Source organism: Tachypleus tridentatus, chromosome 9 (assembly GCF_004210375.1).
Source record: "Tachypleus tridentatus isolate NWPU-2018 chromosome 9, ASM421037v1, whole genome shotgun sequence".
NCBI lineage: Eukaryota > Metazoa > Arthropoda > Merostomata > Xiphosura > Limulidae > Tachypleus > Tachypleus tridentatus.
In genome coordinates this window covers 166,949,378-166,977,240 of record NC_134833.1, presented here as the reverse complement: position 1 = coordinate 166,977,240, position 27,863 = coordinate 166,949,378, and the positions used below count along the sequence as shown (strand labels likewise).

General features: G+C 34.4%; 3 protein-coding genes across 3 annotated transcripts in view; all 3 read left to right on the top strand.

The window, feature by feature from the left end:
- LOC143227571 (muscle-specific protein 300 kDa-like) overlaps positions 1-6,464 on the top strand; it is a 314,242-nt gene extending 307,778 nt beyond the window's left edge. The window contains 1 exon segment of the mRNA XM_076459000.1: positions 3,264-6,464. Coding sequence (XP_076315115.1) covers positions 3,264-4,379 — 1,116 coding nt within the window. The 3' untranslated portion in view covers positions 4,380-6,464.
- Positions 4,324-27,863, top strand: part of LOC143226903 (uncharacterized) — a 64,996-nt gene continuing 41,456 nt past the window's right edge. The window contains exons 1-6 of the mRNA XM_076458443.1: positions 4,324-9,652; positions 10,049-10,216; positions 11,474-11,626; positions 18,382-18,603; positions 24,364-24,567; positions 25,529-25,750. Coding sequence (XP_076314558.1) covers positions 6,053-9,652; positions 10,049-10,216; positions 11,474-11,626; positions 18,382-18,603; positions 24,364-24,567; positions 25,529-25,750 — 4,569 coding nt within the window. The 5' untranslated portion in view covers positions 4,324-6,052. The remainder of the gene's footprint in view (positions 9,653-10,048; positions 10,217-11,473; positions 11,627-18,381; positions 18,604-24,363; positions 24,568-25,528; positions 25,751-27,863) is intronic.
- On the top strand, positions 4,491-6,464 carry LOC143226905 (uncharacterized). The gene has a single exon (XM_076458446.1). The coding sequence runs from the start codon at positions 4,491-4,493 to the stop codon at positions 5,733-5,735; it is 1,245 nt and encodes a 414-aa protein (XP_076314561.1). The 3' UTR covers positions 5,736-6,464.

Sequence of the window (27,863 nt, the reverse complement as noted above, 5' to 3'; positions counted from 1 at the left end):
CAAAACACCGATCTCACGACCGATCAAAAAAACTTGTTTAGGCCTCTGTCCAGTCCTGGAACTGAGCAACTGGACAGGGGCCTTAAACTTTTAACATTTAGCATCTCCCCAGATACTTCAGAGTATGAGCTTCATAAGATTTCAGGTTACACCAAAGATAATACTAAAAATATTTATCCTCTAGAAACTGAATGTAGTGTAACAGATGAGAAGAATCCAGAAAAAATAAGTTGTCAAAGTCAAAAGACAAAGAAGAAGTGCATAAAATATCCAAATCAAATTGAAGTATCTGGATCAAGTAGAATAGAAAATAGGTCTGGATCAAGTGGAATAGATAATAGGTCCAGATCAAGTGCAATAGATAATAGGTCTGGATCAAGTACAACAGATAATAGGTCCAGATCAAGTGCGATAGATAATAGGGAAAACTTTGAAAGTTACAAAGATATAAAAGAAAAAGGTACAGGAAATGAACTGTTAGAAAATGCTGAACATTTTGCTAGCGAAGTAAATGGAAAGAGGAGTGAGGATGGGTCTTCAGGGAATAAGAGTCTTCAGACATCAGAGGCACAAAAATCAACTTTGGAGAAACGTAACTCAAAAGAAAATCATACAAAAGATATAATGGAAATATTTGCAGATGTGAAAAAATATGGCTATAATTTTGAAGGTAATTCTAAACAAGATGATTTTGCATATGGCCAAGAATTCGGAAAACATGATGAAGAATACAAAAGGGAACATTCAACTTTTGAAGGAGTAGATTCCAAAAATAAAATAAAGAAAAAGAAAATACTACCTGCAGAAAACATTCCTATAATTCAGAAAGTAAGTCAGCATGTTGCAATAGGAGCTGAAGGTAATGGTTTAGCAAGGGAAAATGAGACTTTAGGAGAAATATTTATTGATGTGACTAAAAACTGTCTTGATTTTCCTTCTTGGGAATCTTTAACATTGTCACCATCAGGAACTTCTGACTCTGGGATGTATAGTATTGAGAAAAGTCTTGCATCCCCTGAAGCCTTTCCTGAACTTCCAGAATATGAAGTTTACAACCAGCCAGTTTTGCTTGGACTGGAACCTAGTGGTTTGTCTGAGCCTCAGTTAAGACTGGAACCTAGTGGTTTGTCTGAGCCTCAGTTAAGACTGGAACCCAGTTGTTTGTCTGAACTTCAGTTAAGATTGGCATCTAGTGGTTTGTCTGAGCCTCAGATGGGATTGGCACCTAGTGGTTTGTCTGAACCTCAGATGGGATTGGCACCTAGTGGTTTGTCTGAACCTCAGATGAGATTGGCACCTAGTGACTTGTCTGAACCTCAGGTGAGATTGGCACCTAGTGACTTGTCTGAACCTCAGATGAGATTAGCACCTAATGACTTGTCTGAACCTCAGATGATATTGATACCTAGTGATTCATCTGAACCTCAGATGAGATTGGCACCTCGTGATTCGTCTGAACCTCAGATGAGATTGGCACCTAGTGATTCGTCTGAACCTCAGATGAGATTGGCACCTAGTGATTCGTCTGAACCTCAGATGAGATTGGCACCTAGTGATTAGTCTGAACCTCAGATGAGATTGGCACCTAGTGATTGAGATTGGCCTGAGCCTCAGATGAGATTGGCACCTAGTGATTCGTCTGAGCCTCAGATGAGATTGGCACCTAGTGACTTGTCTGAACCTCAGATGAGATTGGCACCTAGTGGTTTGTTTGAGTCTCAACTCAGTTTATTGCCGAGTTTTAAAAGTGAACCTCAGACACAATCAACATTAAGTTTTATGACCAGTCCTTGGCCTGGATCAGAATCTGTCATTAAAAACCTTGGGGGCCTGGTAGATACTCTTCCTTTCTCAAAGAAGTGCAATGAGGAAATGCCAGAGAAATTTAAAAGTGGTCATAAAGATTCTACAAAACCAGATGTTTCAGCTGTCTTGAGAATACAACGTAAGCTTGACAAGGAATCAAATAAAATAGGTTGTTTAACTCTACAAACTAGTCCTGATGAATCTGAGTTATCTGAAAACTCTTATATACACCCAACAGAAATTAAGCCTTCTTATCTCACACCAGTTTCACAATACAACAGTACAATATTCAAAGATCACAGCTCATCAGAAAAGTGTTTGTTTGAAACCGATGATTTTGTTACATCAATTACATATGATGAAATAAATCATATCCCATTAATTTTTCAACCAAAGAAAGAAACATGCACATATGAAACCAGTGTAAATAACAACAACATTTTCAGTACACAGTCTGTATGTGACCCTGATGTTGAGCAAAATGACATCATATTTCTCATTGGAGATAAACTAGGACAGTTGGACAGTACTAAAATAGGGACATGTCTTGAAGAAAAGAGCAAATTGTACAAAAACGAACCACTTACAAAAAAACAATCTAAATTTGACAGAGAACTGAATGAAGAACAACTTGGAGATACAAAAGAACCATGTGAAAAGCAATTTGAGTTTGAGATAGAACCACATAAATACATTGATGTTAAGGACAAACCAAGTAAAAGGCAGATTGAGGCTAGAAGTGAACCTTGTAAAGAATATCTTGCACATGAAAATAAACTATGTAGGGAGTGGTTGAAAGACCAAAAAGAATGGTCTGAGGTCGAGTTAGAAAGATTTGAAGGTCACATTGAAAGAAGATACAAAGAACAGTTTGGAGATAAAGAAGAATCGTGTACAAGACAGACTGAGGTTGAAGAACCACATAAAGATCACCTTAAAAGTGAGAACAAATCAAGTAAAAAATTTCAGAATAGAAAGGAATCACTTGAACAACAATTTGAGGTTAAAAAAAAGAACCACCTAAAGAGTATTTAGAAGATCAGTTAGAAGCTTGTGTAAGTGATCATGAATTATATGTAGATAAAGAACATCTTCAAGTGGAGGACGAACTATCTCATGGACAGCATAAGGTGGAAACAATAACAAAGGTGTGGAACATTCAGCCTGCCTTGTAAACATGCCCACAATCAAAATCTTATTCTAACAACTAACCATCACTAACTGCTTGGTTATTAGTTTGTTGTGTTCGTTGTGACTGATCAACAGAAAGTTGCTTGTTTGTTTGATCTGTATGTTTATAACTTTATCCACTAATCCACAGTGTACTTTTTATCTAATTTTAACTGTTCCATTTTAGTTTTTTAGTATTTTCTTATTGATTGCATGACTCTAGTTTTTAGTGATCTAAGGAATACTTGAAAATGCTTAATTATAAAACATCACATTTTACTTCACAGGTTGCTGAAGATGTTCTGGACAACTCCCAGAGCAGTGAAGAAACTCCTCTTCAGGATGATAATGATGCTGTGATTTTGAAACAAGGTTCTTCTGTAGTTATTAAATCACAAAATATAATAAACAGTTCAACAGTTGTTTCAGTTGTAAAGAAAACCAAGATTATTTCAGATGGAAAAACAACAAAAGAATTTGAAGAAGAATATCCTGACATACAGCCATCTAGTTTTGTGAGAGGCATTGAAGATAGCGAAATAAATCACACTAACATTGAGAGAAAGGGAACATGTGGAATTTTGCTATCAAGTGAAGAAGATGAAAGTTCCTCTCAGATGTTAGCTAGTAATTTTCAACAGGTTTCAACTAGTTACGAAACTAGTGGTTCTGATGTGTTTTGTCCTTCCAGTAGTTACCTCCAGTCTCAGTCCTCAACAAACCAACAAGTTAAAGCTATGGCTACCAGTTTTTCTGCTTGCTATCAACAGCAATCCCATCATGTATTATCAAGCCAAGGTAACGATGACAAAGAGCCTCATGTGGCAGGTTCTAGATCAACATTGTCTACAGCTCAGGTGCAAGTTACTATGCATACTTTAGCTTCTAAAAGAACTCAAAGTTATGATCCAACATCTATTGTTAGCTGTCGTGATGAAAAACCTGAAGATCACCAGACACCATCTAATTCTGAAAGATGGGTTAGAATCAAAGAAATGACGGAAGATGTCAGTGATGAGCTATCATGTAAAAACATAGAAGACACTGAAGAAAATAAGTTGTATGAAGATGATGTTCAGGGACCAAATTCTTCAGAAACTGAGGACAATACCTATCTACCAGAGCCAGAGGGTTCTGACGAGGATGAGTTTTCCAACAAGCGTTACCAAATCCCTCAAGAGCTTAATTGGGCTCTTTGCTCTGAAACAACCACCCACACATCCTTTCAAGTTTTGCTACCAAAAGAGTGTATTTCATTTGTTGAAGATCCTTTCAAAAACACAGTGGAAATTTGTTCAGCTGTTGTGAAAGGTCCAGAAGAAGCTACTTGTATTGTATCCCCAAGAACAGAGAATCTATTGAGATTCCAATGCAAACTTCTCTTGAAAAGAAGTGAAAACTGAAGAAGGTAATATGCTTTTACAAATAGGACAGTCTAGTTCATATAAAGAGTTACAAACAATTAAAACTGAATTTGAAAACAATGTTCAAAAACTGAAGGATTTAAAACTTCTATGTTCACTGAGGTTGAAGAATCAGTTGACTATTCCAGTGCTGATTCCACAACTACTCCTGAAGATCTTGAATTTCCGAAAAAAGTTGAAATTATTGAGAAAGTTCATGAGCATGCCACTCAAGGTGTAAAGGAAGTAGATCTCAATCTGTATTTAGCAGAACCCCAGAAGAAAGATAATTCTACTGGTGATGACATGGTAGGAGTTAAATCAGACACCAGCCAAATCTTTGAGGACACAACCAGGAAGGAAGCAACACAGCAATGGAAGAAGCCAGTAGAAAACACTGAAACTGAGATTTTAAAAAATGCACATGTAGAAATGGTCCAAGGGAGAGAAGAAACAAATAGTGAGCTGGAGAGCAAAGAAAGTAATCTACATTCTGCTGTCCATGTGACAAGTAAGGAAGAGGTCATTGAACTGTCAGTAGCAAAAGAGAAACAACTTTTCCCTGAGAATGTAAGTGACATTCAGATTAATGTAGAATCAATTACAAAGCCTGTAACATCACTAACAGTAAATTATGATGATCTCAATTTCTCAAAACGTGCTATAATAATTAAAGAAGAAACAACTGATACTTCTAAAACTCTCCTGGAGAAGAAAAGTGTTCAGAAACTGAAAGACTTTTCCCAAGATACAGAAAATCCACTGAAACTGGAAACTAGTTATCCTGACCAAAATTCAGATAGAAATGTTCCTCTGCCCTTTAAATCTTCAGAAACAGTATTTGATCAGGAAGTAAAAAATGTGAGGAAGGTTCAAGACCTAAATGAAATAACAGAACTGGAACCTATCAAAGCAGAATCTTTATTGGAATCATTAAAACCTAGTGAATATTTAGAGTACAGCATAGGATGTGATAATAAAGCAGAAGATAGTAATGACAGAATTACAGTAGCTGAACAAGAAAGAGACATTAACCAGGTTGATGGAGATGATACATCAGAGGGTGGGAGTAATGCTGTACAGCCAGACATCCAAGAATCAGGTCAAAATGTCAAAGAAGACATCAACACAGAACCTGTTCAAACCCAAGTTCATGCCATGCCAAATAAAGAACATCTACTTTATGTGTGTGAAGCTGTTCCACTGGTATGTGAATCTAAAGAAGATCTGGAAAACGATTTATCAGAAACTGCTTTTGTAAAATGTGGTAGAAATACCATGAAAGTTTCATCTACACACAGACAGAAGCAAACAGACCTTAGTGAAGATATCATTTTGATACTGAGAAACAGCTAGAACAAGATGTACCATCTGAAATTTTATGTGACAAGAATGTTGAGACAGTTTCTTTATTTGAAACACAGAAAAAATCAGTATCTGACAAGGATGTAGTGGAGATTTCTTCAGTTGATACAGAGAAAGAAACCAAACTGCTAGATGATGTTACTACTGAGCCTGATGAACAATTAGATGAAGATGTTCCACAAGAAACTCTGTCTCATGAGGATGTAGTAACAGTTTATTTAATTGAAACAGACAAAGAAATTATATTGGTAGATGATGTTACTACAGAACCTAAGGAACAATTAGATCAAGATGTTCCACATGAAACTATGTCTGACAAGGATGTAGTAACAGTTTATTCAACTGAAATAGACAAAGAAATTAGATTGGTAGATGATGTTACTACAGAACCTAAGGAACAATTAGATCAAGATGTTCCACATGAAACTATGTCTGACAAGGATGTAGTAATAGTTTATTCAACTGAAATAGACAAAGAAATTAGATTGGTAGATGATGTTACTACAGAACCTAAGGAACAATTAGATCAAGATCTTCCACATGAAACTATGTCTGACAAGGATGTAGTAACAGTCTCTTCATTTAAAACAGAGAAAGAAACCAGATTGGTAGATGATGTTACGACAGAGCCTGAGGAACAATTATATCAAGATGTTCAACATGAAACTATGTCTGACAAGGATGTAGTTACAGTTTCTTCAACTGAAACAGAAAAAGAAATTAGATTGGTAGATGATGTTAGTACAGAGCCTGAGGAACAATTATATCAAGATGTTCCACATGAAACCGTGTCTGACAAGGATGTAGTAACAGTTTCTTCAATTGAAACAGAGAAAGAAACTAGATTGGTAGATGATGTTACTACAGAGCCTGAGGAACAATTATATCAAGATGTTCCACACGAAACTGTGTCTGACAAAGATGTAGTTACAGTTTCTTCAACTGAAACAGAGAAAGAAACTAGATTGGTAGATGATGTTACTACAGAACCTAAGGAACAATTATATCAAGATGTTCAACATGAAACTATGTCTGACAAGGATGTAGTAACAGTTTCTTCAACTGAAACAGAGAAAGAAACTAGATTGGTAGATGATGTTACTACAGAGCCTGAGGAACAATTATATCAAGATGTTCCACATGAAACTATGTCTGACAAGGATGTAGTAACACTTTCTTCAACTGAAACAGAGAAAGAAACTAGATTGGTAGATGATGTTAGTACAGAGCCTGAGGAACAATTATATCAAGATGTTCCACATGAAACTATGTCTGACAAGGATGTAGTAACACTTTCTTCAACTGAAACAGAGAAAGAAACTAGATTCGTAGATGATGTTAGTACAGAGCCTGAGGAACAATTATATCAAGATGTTCAACATGAAACTATGTCTGACAAGGATGTAGTTACAGTTTCTTCAACTGAAACAGAGAAAGAAACTAGATTGGTAGATGATTTTAGTACAGAGCCTGAGGAACAATTATATCAAGATGTTCAACATGAAACTATGTCTGACAAGGATGTAGTTACAGTTTCTTCAACTGAAACAGAGAAAGAAACTAGATTGGTAGATGATGTTAGTACAGAGCCTGAGGAACAATTATATCAAGATGTTCAACATGAAACTATGTCTGACAAGGATGTAGTTACAGTTTCTTCAACTGAAACAGAGAAAGAAACTAGATTGGTAGATGATGTTAGTACAGAGCCTGAGGAACAATTATATCAAGATGTTCAACATGAAACTGTGTCTGACAAGGATGTAGTTACAGTTTCTTCAACTGAAACAGAGAAAGAAACTAGATTGGTAGATGATGTTACTACAGAACCTAAGGAACAACTAGATCAAGATGTTCCACATGAAGCTATGTTTCATGAGGATGTAGTTACAGTTTCTTCAACTGAAACAAAGAAAGAAACTAGATTGGTAGATGATGTTACTACAGAGCCTAAGGAACAACTAGATCAACATGTTCCACATGAAACTGTGTCTGACAAGGCTCTAGTAACAGTTTCTTTTGTTGAAACAAGGAAAGAAACCAGATGGGTAGATGATGTTTCTACAGAACCTAAGGAACAAGCATATCAACATGTTCCACATGAAACTGTGTCTGACAAGGATGTTGTAACAGTTTCTTCAATTGAGACAGGGAAAGAAAACAGATGGGTAGATGATGTTACTACAGAGCATAAGGAACAACTAGATCAACATGTTCCACATGAAACTGTGTTTGACAAGGATGTAGTTACAGTTTCTTCAACTGAAACAGAGAAAGAAACTAGATTGGTAGATGATGTTAGTACAGAGCCTGAGGAACAATTATATCAAGATGTTCAACATGAAACTGTGTCTGACAAGGATGTAGTTACAGTTTCTTCAACTGAAACAGAGAAAGAAACTAGATTGGTAGATGATGTTACTACAGAACCTAAGGAACAACTAGATCAAGATGTTCCACATGAAGCTGTGTTTCATGAGGATGTAGTTACAGTTTCTTCAACTGAAACAAAGAAAGAAACTAGATTGGTAGATGATGTTACTACAGAGCCTAAGGAACAACTAGATCAACATGTTCCACATGAAACTGTGTCTGACAAGGCTCTAGTAACAGTTTCTTTTGTTGAAACAAGGAAAGAAACCAGATGGGTAGATGATGTTTCTACAGAACCTAAGGAACAAGCATATCAACATGTTCCACATGAAACTGTGTCTGACAAGGATGTTGTAACAGTTTTTTCAATTGAGACAGGGAAAGAAAACAGATGGGTAGATGATGTTACTACAGAGCATAAGGAACAACTAGATCAACATGTTCCACATGAAACTGTGTTTGACAAGGATGTTGTAACCAATGCTTCAGTTGAAACAAGGAAAGAAACCATGTTGGTAGATGATGTTACTACAGAGCCTAAGGAACAACTAGATCAAGATGTTCCACATGAAGCTGTGTCTCATGAGGATGTAGTAACAGTTTCTACAGCTGAAACAAAGAAAGAAACCATGTTAGTAGATGATGTTACTACAGAGCCTAAGGAACAACTAGATCAAGATGTTCCACATGAAACTGTGTCTGACAAGGATGTTGTAACCAATGCTTCAGTTGAAACAAGGAAAGAAACCATACTGGTAGATGATGTTACTACAGAGCATAAGGAACAACTAGATCAACATGCTCCACATGAAACTGTGTCTGACAAGGATGTAGTAACAGTTCCTTCAATTGAGACAGGGAAAGAAACCAGATGGGTAGATGATGTTACTACAGAGCATAAGGAACAACTAGATCAACATGTTCCACATGAAACTGTGTTTGACAAGGATGTTGTTACCAATGCTTCAGTTGAAACAAGGAAAGAAACCATGTTGGTAGATGATGTTACTACAGAGCCTAAGGAACAACTAGATCAAGATGTTCCACATGAAGCTGTGTCTCATGAGGATGTAGTAACAGTTTCTACAGCTAAAACAAAGAAAGAAACCATGTTAGTAGATGATGTTACTACAGAGCCTAAGGAACAACTAGATCAAGATGTTCCACATGAAACTGTGTCTGACAAGGATGTTGTAACCAATGCTTCAGTTGAAACAAGGAAAGAAACCATACTGGTAGATGATGTTACTACAGAGCCTAAGGAACAAGAAGATCAACATGTTTCACATGAAACTGTGTCTCATGAGGATGTAGTAACAGTTTCTACAGCTGAAACAGTAAAAGAAACTATATTGGTGGATGATGTTACTACAGAGCCTGAGGAACAATTAGATCAAAATGTTTTGCTTGGAGTTGACTCTAATAATATTATACCACCTTCATCAGGTGTGATTAAAACTGTTGAAGAAAGAATGCTACAAGTAAGGAGACAATTGAAAGAACCACATGAAGTCCTTAACGTGGATACTTTAAAGGTATTTTCTTATGTTCTGTCCTGGAAATATATTTGATATATATTTTGAAATATGTATATAGAATGGTAAAAACATAGGTTTCCACAAACAAAATAGCAAGTACAGAATATTGTATTGCTTATAGTGCTGTAGTTAACATTTGTATAGATGTGCTGCTATATTAGCATTTACAAAATACAATGTTGCTTCTAGTGTTGTGATTAACATATGTAGAGATATGACACTACATTAATACACTGAAATAATATGTGAACTGGTTGAAGTTGACATTGACCTGAAACTACTTGACTGTTTGTTGTTTGGAACTAAAGAATGCTGTTTTACATTGTTTTAGATGTAGATTACAAGTTGTCTACCACTTCATATTGTTGAAACCACTTTGCTGTTTGTATTTAGGAGTTAAAGGATGAAACAGAAGAACTAAAAGCCGTGCTACACTCTGAAGCTAATATTCTGACATTGAGTTCAAGGAAAGGATTTCAGTTGACTAATGAGATTGAAATGTTGCAACATGAGCTTGGTAACTTGACAACAGATATTTTGTGTAAGGAGAATGACCTGAAGGTATGTTGGATACACTAATGAAATATATTTACACTATGGTATTAAAAATTGTGATATAAATGATTTTTGGTAAAGTATTATTAAACCTGTCACTTTGGGATTGGTATGTTATATAATAGTTCATCTACACATTTTGATATGTTAAGTGTCTGTACTGTAACTTTTGATATGGCATATGTTTCTTCACAAATTGTGGAAGACTTTGAGTAAAGATTACAAGTATTTTGTAAACAAAAAATCAGATTATTTTTAATGAAAGATTTTTGTTAAAGATTTGTTTGTGAAAATAGAGCCTCTTTTGTTACTAGTCTAAGTACAAAGTGTTAAATGTTTTGTTGGTTTGATTCATTGTATTAAAACTTTATAGTTAGGATCATGTCTTAATTCCACCAATAGGATTCAGTGGTTTGAAATTCTGTGGCTTGGAACAGGTTACAGTTCTATGACTAGAATTTATAGGGTTGAAAAGCTGTGTAGTTGTTTCATAGGCTAAAACTCTGTGACTAGGATTAATTAAACTGTAAAGATGTGTAACTGGTTTAGTAAGTTAAGATTCATGGAACTTAATGATTCAGAGTAAAGATATGTTGTTTACTTGCAACTGCTAAGTCTCTCTGCAAAACCAAATGCTGTAACTTTTATGTTTGTACAATAATGAGTATTCTGCTAACATGGAAAATAATAAATACAGTTTAAGATAATAAATTGTTCAAAATAATCAGTTTCAAGATTTGATAGAGAAGTTTAAATCACTGTCATTTTGAGGAAAGTTTAAATCACTGTCATTTTGAGGAAAATTTAAATCACTGTCATTTTGAGGAAAGTTTAAATCATTGTCATTTTGAGGAAAGTTTAAATCACTGTCATTTTGAAGAAAGTTAAAATCACTGTCATTTTGAGGAAAGTTTAAATCACTGTCATTTTGAGGAAAGTTTAAATCATTGTCATTTTGAGGAAAGTTTAAATCATTGTCATTTTGAGGAAATTGAAGAGAATAAAACTTTGTCAGAAAACAAAACATTGTAATTAAAATAGAAATACTTCTTGCATATATTTTAAGTTTGATTACCTTCAAAATTCTAGCTTCGATATGTTAAATTAACTTAATATTTATACCTTGTTATTTCCATATTACTCACAAAAACGCAATCCAATTTACCTCATAAAGATCTATATTATTTTCCTTTTTTTTCACCACTTTACAACAACTAGTAAATTAATTTTTATAAAGTTAATTTCTCATTCAATTTTGATCAGGTGAAAGAAATTACAGAAAAGAAGTCAGTCACCATAAAATGGCAAATAGAGGAAATAAGTAACTTCATAAAGAAAATCCAAACCTTTCTAGCTGTTTATATAAGCCATCAGTCATCAACAGATTTTCTGCAGAAGCAACAGGAAATATTGAAGGTATTTATGTTAGAATAGTTTATTATTTGGGAGTTCTTATTTCAACTGAAGACAGGATATGTGTATTAGTTGACAAACAACTTGGGAGTTTTACTTCAACTGAAGACAGGACATGTGTATTAGTTGACAAACTACTTGGGAGTTCTTACTTCAACTGAAGACAGGACATGTGTATTAGTTGACAAACTACTTGGGAGTTCTTACTTCAACTGAAGACAGGACATGTGTATTAGTTGACAAACTACTTGGGAGTTCTTACTTCAACTGAAGACAGGATATGTGTATTAGTTGACAAACTACTTGGGAGTTCTTACTTTAACTGAAGACGATATGTGTATTAGTTGACAAACTACTTGGGAGCTCTTACTTTAACTGAAGACAGGATATGTGTATTATGTGACAAACTACTTGGGAGTTCTTACTTCAACTGAAGACAGGATATGTGTATTAGTTGAGAAAGTACTTGGGAGTTCTTACTTCAACTGAAGACAGGATATGTGTATTAGTTGTCAAACTACTTGGGAGTTCTTACTTCAACTGAAGACAGGATATGTGTATTAGTTGACAAACTACTTGGGAGTTCTTACTTCAACTGAAGACAGGATATGTGTATTAGTTGACAAACTACTTGGGAGTTCTTACTTCAACTGAAGACAGGATATGTGTATTAGTTGACAAACTGCTTGGGAGTTCTTACTTCAACTGAAGACAGGATATGTGTATTAGTTGACAAACTACTTGGGAGCTCTTACTTCAACTGAAGACAGGATATGTGTATTAGTTGACAAACTACTTGGGAGCTCTTACTTCAACTGAAGACAGGATATGTGTATTAGTTGACAAACTACTTGGGAGTTCTTACTTCAACTGAAGACAGTATATGTGTATTAGTTGACAAACTACTTAGGAGTTCTTACTTTAACTGAAGACAGGATATGTGTATTAGTTGACAAACTACTTGGGAGTTCTTACTTCAACTAAAGACAGAATATGTGTATTAGTTGACAAAGTACTTGGGAGTTCTTACTTCATCTGAAGACAGGATATGTGTATTAGTTGACAAACTACTTTGGAGTTCTTACTTCAACTGAAGACAGGATATGTGTATTATGTGACAAACTACTTGGGAGTTCTTACTTCAACTGAAGACAGGATATGTGTATTAGTTGACAAACTACTTGGGAGTTCTTACTTCAACTGAAGACAGGATATGTGTATTATGTGACAAACTACTTGGGAGTTCTTACTTTAACTGAAGACAGGATATGTGTATTAGTTGACAAACTACTTGGGAGCTCTTACTTTAACTGAAGACAGGATATGTGTATTAGTTGACAAACTACTTGGGAGTTCTTACTTCAACTAAAGACAGAATATGTGTATTAGTTGACAAAGTACTTGGGAGTTCTTACTTCATCTGAAGACAGGATATGTGTATTAGTTGACAAACTACTTTGGAGTTCTTACTTCAACTGAAGACAGGATATGTGTATTATGTGACAAACTACTTGGGAGTTCTTACTTCAACTGAAGACAGGATATGTGTATTAGTTGACAAACTACTTGGGAGTTCTTACTTCAACTGAAGACAGGATATGTGTATTATGTGACAAACTACTTGGGAGTTCTTACTTTAACTGAAGACAGGATATGTGTATTAGTTGACAAACTACTTGGGAGTTCTTACTTTAACTGAAGACAGGATATGTGTATTAGTTGACAAACTACTTGGGAGTTCTTACTTCAACTGAAGACAGGATATGTGTATTATGTGACAAACTACTTGGGAGTTCTTACTTCAACTGAAGACAGGATATGTGTATTAGTTGACAAACTACTTGGGAGTTCTTACTTCAACTGAAGACAGGATATGTGTATTAGTTGACAAACTACTTGGGAGTTCTTACTTCAACTGAAGACAGGATATGTGTATTAGTTGACAAACTACTTGGGAGTTCTTACTTCAACTGAAGACAGGATATGTGTATTAGTTGACAAAGTACTTGGGAGTTCTTACTTCAACTGAAGACAGGATATGTGTATTAGTTGACAAACTACTTGGGAGTTCTTACTTCAACTGAAGACAGGATATGTGTATTAGTTGACAAACTACTTGGGAGTTCTTACTTCAACTGAAGACAGGATATGTGTATTAGTTGACAAACTACTTGGGAGTTCTTACTTCAACTGAAGACAGGATATGTGTATTATTTGACAAACTACTTGGGAGTTCTTACTTCAACTGAAGACAGGATATGTGTATTAGTTGACAAACTACTTGGGAGTTCTTACTTCAACTGAAGACAGGATATGTGTATTAGTTGACAAACTACTTGGGAGTTCTTACTTCAACTGAAGACAGGATATGTGTATTAGTTGACAAACTACTTGGGAGTTCTTACTTCAACTGAAGACAGGATATGTGTATTATGTGACAAACTACTTGGGAGTTCTTACTTCAACTGAAGACAGGATATGTGTATTAGTTGACAAAGTACTTGGGAGTTCTTACTTCAACTGAAGACAGGATATGTGTATTATGTGACAAACTACTTGGGAGTTCTTACTTCAACTGAAGACGGGATATGTGTATTAGTTGACAAACTACTTGGGAGTTCTTACTTCAACTGAAGACAGGATATGTGTATTAGTTGACAAACTATTTGTGTTATTTTTATTACTAGTCACTCTTCTTGTATGGTAAAACTCCTGGAATAGGAATTTTATGCAAATATTAGACACTAGTTATTTTTGAACAATCATCGTGACTGAGGGTGGAGTCAGAAATAGTCTGATCTCTTCATCTGTGCTTACCCATATCTGTCTTCTCCCTGGAGTTCTATCTCTCGTATACGTGTGTTTGAAACTTTTTATTTTTTAATAAGTTTCTTACATTATTCTAAGTACTAATTTATCTATACGTGTGTTGGGAACTTGTTAATATTAGTAAGTTGTTTCAATATTCTAAGTACTAACCAGTTTATATGTGTGTTGGGAACTTGTTATTTTTAGTAAGATGTTTCATTATCCTATGTACTGATCAATCTACAGTGTGTTGGGAACTTGTTATTTTTAGTAAGTTGTTTCATTATCCTATGTACTGATCAATCTACACGTGTGTTGGAAACTTGTTATTTTTAGTAAGTTGTTTCATTATCCTATGTACTGATCAATCTACACGTGTGTTGGGAACTTGTTATTTTTAGTAAGATGTTTCATTATCCTATGTACTGATCAATCTACACGTGTGTTGGGAACTTGTTATTTTTAGTAAGTTGTTTCATTATCGTATGCACTGATCAATCTACACGTGTGTTGGGAACTTGTTATTTTTAGTAAGATGTTTCATTATCCTATGTACTGATCAATCTACACGTGTGTTGGGAACTTGTTATTTTTAGTAAGTTGTTTCATTATCCTATGTACTGAACAATCTGTACGTGTGTTGGGAACTTGTTATTTTTAGTAAGTTGTTTCATTATCCTATGTACTGATCAATCTACACATGTGTTGGGAACTTGTTATTTTTAGTAAGATGTTTCATTATCCTATGTACTGATCAATCTACACGTGTGTTGGGAACTTGTTATTTTTAGTAAGTTGTTTCATTATCCTATGTACTGATCAATCTACACGTGTGTTGGGAACTTGTTATTTTTAGTAAGTTGTTTCATTATCCTATGTACTGATCAATCTACACGTGTGTTGGGAACTTGTAATTTTTAGTAAGATGTTTCATTATCCTATGTACTGATCAATCTACACGTGTGTTGGGAACTTGTTATTTTTAGTAAGTTGTTTCATTATCCTATGTACTGATCAATCTACACGGGTGTTGGGAACTTGTTATTTTTAGTAAGTTGTTTCATTATCCTATGTACTGATCAATCTACACGTGTGTTGGGAACTTGTTATTTTTAGTAAGATCTTTCATTATCCTATGTACTGATCAATCTACACGTGTGTTGGGAACTTGTTATTTTTAGTAAGTTGTTTCATTATCCTATGTACTGATCAATCTGTACGTGTGTTGGGAACTTGTTATTTTTAGTAAGTTGTTTCATTATCATATGTACTGATCAATCTACACGTGTGTTGGGAACTTGTTATTTTTGGTAAGTTGTTTCATTATCCTATGTACTGATCAATCTACACGTGTGTTGGGAACTTGTTATTTTTAGTAAGATGTTTCATTATCCTATGTACTGATCAATTTACACGTGTGTTGGGAACTTGTTATTTTTAGTAAGTTGTTTCATTATCCTATGTACTGATCAATCTGTACGTGTGTTGGGAACTTGTTATTTTTAGTAAGTTGTTTCATTATCATATGTACTGATCAATCTACACGTGTGTTGGGAACTTGTTATTTTTAGTAAGGTTTTCATTATCATATGTACTGATCAATCTACACGTGTGTTGGGAACTTGTTATTTTTAGTAAGTTGTTTCATTATCCTATGTACTGATCAATCTACACGTGTGTTGGGAACTTGTTATTTTTAGTAAGTTGTTTCATTATCCTATGTACTGATCAATCTACACGTGTGTTGGGAACTTGTTATTTTTAGTAAGTTGTTTCATTATCCTATGTACTGATCAATCTACACGTGTGTTGGGAACTTGTTATTTTTAGTAAGTTGTTTCATTATCCTATGTACTGATCAATCTACACGTGTGTTAGGAACTTGTAATTTTTAGTAAGTTGTTTCATTATCATATGTACTGATCAATCTACAGGTGTGTTGGGAACTTGTTATTTTTAGTAAGTTGTTTCATTATCATATGTACTGATCAATCTACACGTGTGTTGGGAACTTGTTATTTTTAGTAAGTTGTTTCATTATCCTATGTACTGATCAATCTACACGTGTGTTGGGAACTTGTTATTTTTAGTAAGTTGTTTCATTATCCTATGTACTGATCAATCTGTACGTGTGTTGGGAACTTGTTATTTTTAGTAAGTTGTTTCATTATCATATGTACTGATCAATCTACACGTGTGTTGGGAACTTGTTATTTTTAGTAAGTTGTTTCATTATCATATGTACTGATCAATCTACAGGTGTGTTGGGAACTTGTTATTTTTAGTAAGTTGTTTCATTATCCTATGTACTGATCAATCTACACGTGTGTTAGGAACTTGTTATTTTTAGTAAGTTGTTTCATTATCCTATGTACTGATCAATCTACACGTGTGTTGGGAACTTGTTATTTTTAGTAAGTTGGTTCATTATCATATGTACTGATCAATCTACACGTGTGTTGGGAACTTGTTATTTTTAGTAAGTTGTTTCATTATCATATGTACTGATCAATCTACAGGTGTGTTGGGAACTTGTTATTTTTAGTAAGTTGTTTCATTATCCTATGTACTGATCAATCTGTACGTGTGTTGGGAACTTGTTATTTTTAGTAAGATGTATCATTATCCTATGTACTGATCAATCTACACGTGTGTTGGGAACTTGTTATTTTTAGTAAGTTGTTTCATTATCCTATGTACTGATCAATCTACACGTGTGTTGGGAACTTGTTATTTTTAGTAAGTTGTTTCATTATCATATGTACTGATCAATCTACACGTGTGTTGGGAACTTGTTATTTTTAGTAAGTTGTTTCATTATCCTATGTACTGATCAATCTACACGTGTGTTGGGAACTTGTTATTTTTAGTAAGTTGTTTCATTATCCTATGTACTGATCAATCTGTACGTGTGTTGGGAACTTGTTATTTTTAGTAAGTTGTTTCATTATCATATGTACTGATCAATCTACACGTGTGTTGGGAACTTGTTATTTTTAGTAAGTTGTTTCATTATCCTATGTACTGCTCAATCTGTACGTGTGTTGGGAACTTGTTATTTTTAGTAAGTTGTTTCATTATCCTATGTACTGATCAATCTGTACGTGTGTTGGGAACTTGTTATTTTTAGTAAGATGTATCATTATCCTATGTACTGATCAATCTACACGTGTGTTGGGAACTTGTTATTTTTAGTAAGTTGTTTCATTATCCTATGTACTGATCAATCTACACGTGTGTTGGGAACTTGTTATTTTTAGTAAGTTGTTTCATTATCCTATGTACTGATCAATCTACACGTGTGTTAGGAACTTGTAATTTTTAGTAAGTTGTTTCATTACCATATGTACTGATCAATCTACAGGTGTGTTAGGAACTTGTAATTTTTAGTAAGTTGTTTCATTATCATATGTACTGATCAATCTACACGTGTGTTGGGAACTTGTTATTTTTAGTAAGTTGTTTCATTATCATATGTACTGATCAATCTACACGTGTGTTGGGAACTTGTTATTTTTAGTAAGTTGTTTCATTATCCTATGTACTGATCAATCTGTACGTGTGTTGGGAACTTGTTATTTTTAGTAAGTTGTTTCATTATCCTATGTACTGATCAATCTACACGTGTGTTGGGAACTTGTTATTTTTAGTAAGTTGTTTCATTATCATATGTACTGATCAATCTACAGGTGTGTTGGGAACTTGTTATTTTTAGTAAGTTGTTTCATTATCCTATGTACTGATCAATCTTCACGTGTGTTGGGAACTTGTTATTTTTAGTAAGATGTATCATTATCCTATGTACTGATCAATCTACACGTGTGTTGGGAACTTGTTATTTTTAGTAAGTTGTTTCATTATCCTATGTACTGATCAATCTACACGTGTGTTGGGAACTTGTTATTTTTAGTAAGTTGTTTCATTATCCTATGTACTGATATTTTTTGCAGTATTTAAAATCTGAGTTGAAGTTAAAGCAAGAAGACCTAAATAAATTATTTGAAGAAAGTGATGATGTGGCTCAGACATCAGACACTAAAAACGTATTGGACATGAAACTGCAAATGGTAGAACTGAACACTGCTCTTAAGGGGAAAGAACGCTCTATTGTCATTGCTTTGGAGGAGAGCAAAACTAGGAAAGAGACTCGGAAAGAAAAAGACATTTCAATGGTAGGGAAGTTTCAAGTGTTAAGGAATGAAGAAAACATGATGAGTTAGAACTATGAATTATAATGTTAAATGTTATGTTTACCACATAAGTTATTCAGTTATGACCAGAAACTTAAGTGTTCATTTTTAACTGAAAGATATAATTATACCAAGCGGAAAGGAAAATGCTGAAATTAAGATAAAATTAATTTCACTGAAGTTATGATGATAAAAAAAATGTCTTTAAAGGTTTTCCTGAAGACTATTGTTTTTATTTATATACAACATATGCTGTTAGTTTTGAGAACATTTTAACATCATTTTTAAACAAGAAATTTCCTAACGTTTTGTATGGGAAATTTAACTGTTACGTAGCCCAGAGATGAATTTATATTAACTCACCACATGCTTGATCTGTTTACTTATCACATACTTAATGTATTAAACAACAATATACTTAATGTATGAGTAATGTACTAACTCACCACATACTTAATAACTTACAAACTAAAAATATGTTGACATACAATAACATACATTACTTCTGCATATACAAATGGCTATTCTCATTTAGCCAGGTTGTTAAGGCACTTGAGTTGTAATCTGAAGGTTGTGGGTTCGAATCCCCATCACACCAAACATGCTCACCCTTTAAGCCATGGGGGCATTATAATGTGATGGTCAATCCCACTATTCATTGATAAAAGAGTAGCCCAAGAGTTGGCACTGGGTGGTGATGACTGGTTGCATTCCATGTAGTCTTACACTCTTAAATTAGGTAGAGCTAGTGCAGATAACCCTTGAGTAGCTTTGCACGAAATTCAAAAAGCAAACAAGCAAACAAATATTCTCATTTAGTGCTGCCCTCTATATAACAAAAAATTGTTACACATGTTACAAGCCTTCTAGCTTTCCTCCATTGGAATTGACTCTCCCATGCAAATTATTTCCCTTGGTATGGATTCCTGTATATAGTGAGGGACCTTCCAGAGAAGATTCTGTATTTTCAGTTTATCTCCTCTGGAATCTGACATCCACCTATGTATTTGCCATGTGTGATGACCTGTGAAGGGGAGGAGAGGATTCCTGTGGTTAAAGGGTCCAATCCGAACATACCACTTTGGTGGTGATTTCCTGTAGACATGCAGTCCCCCCCTTCAGGGTAAGTCAGCTGGTTGGACGAGGGTCAACTGAGTATCATTATTGGATGCTCTCAACTGGTGTTGTGAACATTGTGTCTAATGCTGGTGTTTGAGTACAGTGCTCACAAAACCATGGCATTGCTGCATTGTAGTGCATCCCTAAAGGACTCTATGATGGGTAAGAGTGGGTTCAGTGGGTAGTAAATCATTCTCCTTTTATCATGAGTCCCCTTATCCAGAAATATAAAATAGTGAAAACACAACTCAATGACCAAACCTTGATGACCCTGACCATTGATCTACAATTCCTCTTGATTGTGTACCTTGTTTCCTGATTTTTCATTCCTCGTCTGACAAACCTTGAGGGTAATGTCTCCCTTTTATATTCAGAAGAGATTAGAGGGGCTTGCTAGCTCTCCAGTCTTAATCAAAATGGTGTTATCTAGGAACATCTTGATGGAAACATCTACCCCAGTGAACTCCTATTGAATTTGAAGTCCTTTGAGAATATAGCCAATTAGGTTAGTTCCCATACTACTTTGAATTCCTTATGAGGAATTATTGTTGAGAGGGATTTGAAGAATATCCCTGAGTCAGAAATCCTCACTGGTTTTTCTTAGCCAAGGAGTTTCTGCAGTGCAACATATTTCACTCGTGAGAAAGGAATTATCAGTATCCTAATTTTCACGTTTACATCACCACATCCAACTGCTGCTTTCAGAGTAGGATATCTGAACTGTAAGTTCTGATTATTTGTTTCCAACTCTCTTAAATGACTCCAGTGTCAGTGGTTCACTAACTCAAAGGAATCTTGTTGTAGTTCTGTGACATGTGCTCATTGTGGCAGCCATGTTTTGGATTGTAGTTGACTTACCAGTGGTGTGATTTTATTTTCTACCCCATGTGTATGTTAGTACCTGGCAGCCATGTTTTGAATCGTAGTTAACTTGCTGTATACAGTATGTCACTTCCTGTATACTATATGTGTAAAGTACTGGATGTAGTTAACTTGTCTTATACAGTATGTCACTTCCTATCTACTATACATGTAGAGTACTGGATGTAGTTAACTTGTCTTATACAGTATGTCACTTCCTATCTACTATACATGTAGAGTACTGGATGTAGTTAGCTTGCTGTATACAGTATGTCTCTTCCTATCTACTATATGTGTAAAGTACTGGATGTAGTTAACTTGTCTTATACAGTATGTCACTTCCTATCTACTATACATGTAGAGTACTGGATGTAGTTAACTTGTCTTATACAGTATGTCACTTCCTATCTACTATACATGTAGAGTACTGGATGTAGTTAGCTTGCTGTATACAGTATGTCTCTTCCTATCTACTATATGTGTAAAGTACTGGATGTAGTTAACTTGTCTTATACAGTATGTCACTTCCTATCTACTATACATGTAGAGTACTGGATGTAGTTAACTTGCTGTATACAGTATGTCTCTTCCTATCTACTATACATGTAGAGTACTGGATGTAGTTAACTTGTCTTATACAGTATGTCACTTCCTATCTACTATATGTGTAGAGTACTGGATGTAGTTAGCTTGCTGTATACAGTATGTCACTTCCTATCTACTATACATGTAGAGTACTGGATGTAGTTAGCTTTGCTGTATACAGTATGTCTCTTCCTATCTACTATATGTGTAAAGTACTGGATGTAGTTAACTTGTCTTATACAATATGTCACTTCCTATCTACTATACATGTAGAGTACTGGATGTAGTTAACTTGTCTTATACAGTATGTCACTTCCTATCTACTATATGTGTAGAGTACTGGATGTAGTTAGCTTGCTGTATACAGTATGTCACTTCCTATCTACTATACATGTAGAGTACTGGATGTAGTTAGCTTGCTGTATACAGTATGTCTCTTCCTATCTACTATATGTGTAAAGTACTGGATGTAGTTAACTTGCTGTATACAGTATGTCTCTTCCTATCTACTATACATGTAGAGTACTGGATGTAGTTAACTTGTCTTATACAGTATGTCACTTCCTATCTACTATATGTGTAGAGTACTGGATGTAGTTAGCTTGCTGTATACAGTATGTCACTTCCTATCTACTATACATGTAGAGTACTGGATGTAGTTAACTTGTCTTATACAGTATGTCACTTCCTATCTACTATATGTGTAGAGTACTGGATGTAGTTAGCTTGCTGTATACAGTATGTCTCTTCCTATCTACTATACATGTAGAGTACTGGATGTAGTTAACTTGTCTTATACAGTATGTCACTTCCTATCTACTATATGTGTAGAGTACTGGATGTAGTTAGCTTGCTGTATACAGTATGTCACTTCCTGTATACTATACATGTAGAGTACTGGATGTAGTTAACTTGTCTTATACAGTATTTCACTTCCTATCTACAATATGTGTAGAGTACTGGATGTAGTTAACTTGCTGTATACAGTATGTCACTTCCTATCTACTATATGTGTAGAGTACTGGATGTAGTTAGCTTGCTGTATACAGTATGTCTCTTCCTATCTACTATACATGTAGAGTACTGGATGTAGTTAACTTGTCTTATACAGTATGTCACTTCCTATCTACTATATGTGTAGAGTACTGGATGTAGTTAGCTTGCTGTATACAGTATGTCACTTCCTGTATACTCTACATGTAGAGTACTGGATGTAGTTAACTTGTCTTATACAGTATGTCTCTTCCTATCTACTATACATGTAGAGTACTGGATGTAGTTAACTTGTCTTATACAGTATGTCACTTCCTATCTACTATATGTGTAGAGTACTGGATGTAGTTAGCTTGCTGTATACAGTATGTCACTTCCTGTATACTCTACATGTAGAGTACTGGATGTAGTTAACTTGTCTTATACAGTATGTCACTTCCTATCTACTATATGTGTAGAGTACTGGATGTAGTTAACTTGTCTTATACAGTATGCCACTTCCTTCTTACTATATGTGTAGAGTACTGGATGTAGTTAACTTGTCTTATACAGTATTTCACTTCCTATCTACTATATGTGTAGAGTACTGGATGTAGTTAACTTGCTGTATACAGTATGTCTCTTCCTATCTGTTCTACATCTAGGACTCTGGATATAGTTAACTTGCTGTATACAGTATGTCTCTTCCTACCTACTCTACATCTAGGACTCTGGATATAGTGAACTTGCTATATACAGTATGTCTCTTCCTACCTACTCTACATCTAGGACTCTGGATATAGCTAACTTGCTGTATACAGTATGTCTCTTCCTATCTACTCTACATCTAGGACTCTGGATATAGTTAACTTGCTGTATACAGTATGTCTCTTCCTATCTACTCTACATCTAGGACTCTGGATATAGTTAACTTGCTGTATACAGTATGTCTTTTCCTATCTACTCTACATCTAGGACTCTGGATATAGTTAACTTGCTGTATACAGTATGTCTCTTCCTATCTGTTTTACATGTAGGACACTGGATATAGTTAACTTACTGTATACGGTATGTCTCTTCCTATCTGTTCTACATGTAGGACACTGGATATAGTTAACTTGCTGTATACAGTATGTCTCTTCCTATCTGTTCTACATGTAGGACACTGGATATAGTTAACTTGCTGTATACAGTATGTCTCTTCCTATCTGTTCTACATGTAGGACACTGGATATAGTTAACTTACTGTATACGGTATGTCACTTTCTATCTACTCTACATGTAGGACACATCCTTTTCGTTTTACCTGCTTCTATACTTTGTAAGATTTAACTTTATCGATGATGCATGTTTCAGATCAAGCTACAGTTGGATGTGCTCCTCTTTTGTTATCCAGATATGTGGCGTGCTCTTTCGATGGGTGAAAAGTATACCTGGTTTGGAATAGGTATGATTCACCACATGATGTCTTGGTATTTTACTGACTTATCTTAGGGAGTGTCTTTTATGTGTTTATGAAAGATGCTTCTTTCTTTTCCTTGTATATGTCTCTCCACCTGTTCAGTGTGGGATTCTAAATATTTCTGTAATTATAGATAATGTATTATACTGGAAATTATAATTTTCCTACACTGAAAATGTATTTCTTACACTTCCCATCCTTCCTATTCACTGAAAACTAACGCTTCCATCTTCTGCCATAAGTTGAAGTGATAGTTTAGTAAAGTAAAATACAGGGAGACACTTGCATCATGAGAATGTGTCTCACTGTTATTGGTGGAGAGTTGACACATGATAATTTGCATGAGACACACATTAGAATCAGTCAATTTGAATGGAGGGGAGGTAGCAGGCTTGTGGCACAAGTGAAAGATGTTTCTCATGTAGAGGGTAGCAATGGATGAGAAACAGCTATTTATGTGAGAGGGGTAAGTACCTTTCAGAATAGCTATTTATGTGAGAGGGGTAAGTACCTTTCAGAATAGCTATTTATGTGAGAGGGGTAAGTACCTTTCAGAATAGCTATTTATGTGAGAGGGGTAAGTACCTTTCAGAATAGCTATTTATGTGAGAGGGGTAAGTACCTTTCAGAAATACACTTTAATTGTAAGAAAATTATAACTCTCAATATCATTCTTCATAGAAGTGGTTTATAAGTTCTTCACGTAAACTAATTTTATTGACCTGTATTACGTTGTTTTATAGGAGCTAGGACAAAGCATGAAGATGCAGGAAGATATTCTGGTTAACTTACAGTATTTGTCTCAGTTATGTGAGCAACAAAGTCAGCAGGAAGTTATATCAAAACCAGAAGCAAATATTAAATTACAAATACACAAATATTATCAGAAGATCCAGAAATATGCAGCAAGATATAAATCTTCTCCATCAACCTTGGAACAAATCTCTGTAAGTAGATGGATGAATTGACTCAAAACTCAACTAATAACACTTAACAGGTTTATTTTCTGAGTCAACAAGACTCATGAAGTGGAAAAACAGTTTAAAAATTGATAGTTTGAATTTTTTGATTTAAATATAGCTGATAAGATGTAAATGTATGTGATATGTAACAAATAGATACAGATGGGATGCTGCTGTTAGAATTATTGTACTTTAATTGTAGCTAGTAAAAAGTAAATGTATGTGAAATATAAACAATAGATACAGATGGGATGTTACTCTTAGAATTACTGTACTTTAATTATAAGTAATGGGATATAAATGTATGATTAACAACAGATACATCAAGTTTATTGCATTTTATGTGAATTATCTATATAAGCATTAGCATGTCATTACTTATGTAAGAGTAACATATTTAGACAGTGAAATACTCAAGAAGAGGCTTAATGATGGAGGAATATGTTTTGGTCCTTTCATAGTAAGTATATTACTGAGAAATATAAAAGCCAACATCTCATAGTTTGAACTGACATTGATGGGTGTTTGAGGCTACAGTTCTTTATGAAAGATGACTTGTTACAACACACTTCAAACCAGTTTGAACCTAGTACAACATTAGGAAAGAAAACCTTCTAGCATTATTGTGCTTAAACTAAACACATCTCTTGGAGTTTGAAGTTAATAAAAGCTCATGTGCTACACTAAGAAATCACTGTAATCACTGATCTTTGTGAAAGATGTGAACCTGACGATGACCGAAGAAGGTCGAAACGTTGTTCGCTCTTCTATGTAAAATATTTTCTCGACCCAAACGAGCCGTTTTTGCATATATAATGTTAAGGACAATAAAACTTGGAACATTATTATAACTGTACAGAGTTTTTCTTTTCACTGATTTTGAGTAAATTAAATTTGATATAATTAATGGAACCACTACCTTTGTGTTGGTAAACTGATGTTACAGATGTGGTCAGTAGCTGAGTTACCTCACAGTGAGACATTGTCATCAGAAGTAGACAACAGCCTTACTGCACTACGATCATCAGTGGTAACTGGAGATCAGGATGAAATTGAGTTACAGTTGGTGATTGTAGTGGAAACCATCATCCGCTGGTTAGAAATTGTAGAACACAAAATATTCATAGCAAGATCATTTCCGACTGACAGGCAATATCAGATACAACGGGTAAGTATGATGCAGGAAACAGTGGCTTGTAAACTTTTTTTTATTGTGGTACTAACAGTTAACACCTCAATACAACAGCAACAGTAAAATTATAAGAGTTTAATTATGGGCAAGTTTTCTACTAAACAGCTCTGTCATGAAGAGTGTTTCACACATAGGTTTTTACTACAAATATATAAAACAAAAGATAGATGTAGAATTTCATAATGTTCTGATTGTTAATACAGATACTGCATGAGCTTGTGTTTGTGTTTTTTGTGACTAATATAGACAAAATGTTGTTAATTAAAAACAAATATCATAAAAATGTTAAAAATTTTAAGATAATTATTTTCACATTTGTCTTTCTTTTATCTAACTTAAAAATCTCTCAAAGTAATACATGGCACACAACTTCACCAAAGCTGATAGTGTGTAGCACACAACACATTTAGTTACAGATAAAATGTAGCACAGAACTTCACTGTATCTATTTAGAAATAAAGTACGTTATGAGTTAACCAAGGCTGTTCCACATAATTTGTAGAATGATAACAATAATACTTGTTATAAAACATTAATGTTAGGGCTATTATATTATATTTCTATAGTTCTTTAGGGATTCTTGAGAATTAGAAGTGTATAATAATAGTGTTCTAATCACACTGTATTTATCTTATCCTATCCTGATACAGGTGTTTAATCACTCAACACCTCTTTAGGCCAACAATAACACTAATGTCTTGTGACAGATATAATTATTGTTTGTCAGTATATACAAGTGTTTATTATTATTGTTACGACATATGATTTATATTAATAGTGTTCTAACCACTACTGTTGTGTCACAGCTGGTTTGAAGAGCTATGAACCAAACAAAACAGCATTGTCAGTGGGTATGACAGATATAGTGTGGTTAGGATACTATTATCATAAACTGTTACATATCACCACATTTAGTTAAAATAATGGTATCAAATAGATTACTTCACCTTGTCTAGATACTGATAATGTGTAGAACATAATTCACCATGTCTAGTTACATATAGCATGTAGAACATAATTCACCATGTCTAGTTACATATAGCATGTAGAACATAATTCACCATGTCTAGTTACATACAGCATGTAGAACATAATTCACCATGTCTAGTTACATACAGCATGTAGAACATAATTCAACATGTCTAGTTACATATAGCATGTAGAACATAATTCAACATGTCTAGTTACATATAGCATGTAGAACATAATTAACCATGTCTAGTTATATATAGCATGTAGAACATAATTAACCATGTGTAGTTACATATAGCATGTAGAACATAATTCACTATGTCTAGTTACATATAACATGTAGAACATAATTCACCATGTCTAGTTACATACAGCATGTAGAACATAATTCACTGTGTCTAGTTACATATAACATGTAGAACATAATTAACCATGTCTAGTTACATATAGCATGTAGAACATAATTCACCATGTCTGGTTACATATAGCATGTAGAACATAATTCACCATGTCTAGTTACATATAGCATGTAGAACATAATTAACCATGTCTAGTTACATATAGCATGTAGAACATAATTCACCATGTCTAGTTACATATAACATGTAGAACATAATTCACCATGTCTTGTTACATACAGCATGTAGAACATAATTCACCATGTCTTGTTACATACAGCATGTAGAACATAATTCACCATGTCTAGTTACATATAATGTGTAGAACATAATTCAGTATGTCTAGTTACATATAGCATGTAGAACATAATTCACCATGTCTAGTTACATATAATGTGTAGAACATAATTCAGTATGTCTAGTTACATATAAGTATCAGTTTTAACATATTTGCTACACCTTGTACTACACGTAACTGTTTAGTAGTTTTACAGATTTTAACATAGACCTGATATACCTTGTAGTACAGGTGACTGTTTAGTAGTGTCTATCAGTTTTACCACAGATCTGATACACCTTGTAGTACAGGTGACTGTTTAGTAGTGTTTATCAGTTTTAACACAGACCTGATACACCTTGTAGTACAGGTGACTGTTTAGTAGTGTCTATCAGTTTTAACACAGACCTGATACACCTTGTAGTACAGGTGACTGTTTCGT

Bases quoted from the DNA above. Each gene is read 5' to 3' on its own strand.
- LOC143226905 (XM_076458446.1), top strand. From the start codon at position 4,491: ATGTTCACTGAGGTTGAAGAATCAGTTGACTATTCCAGTGCTGATTCC.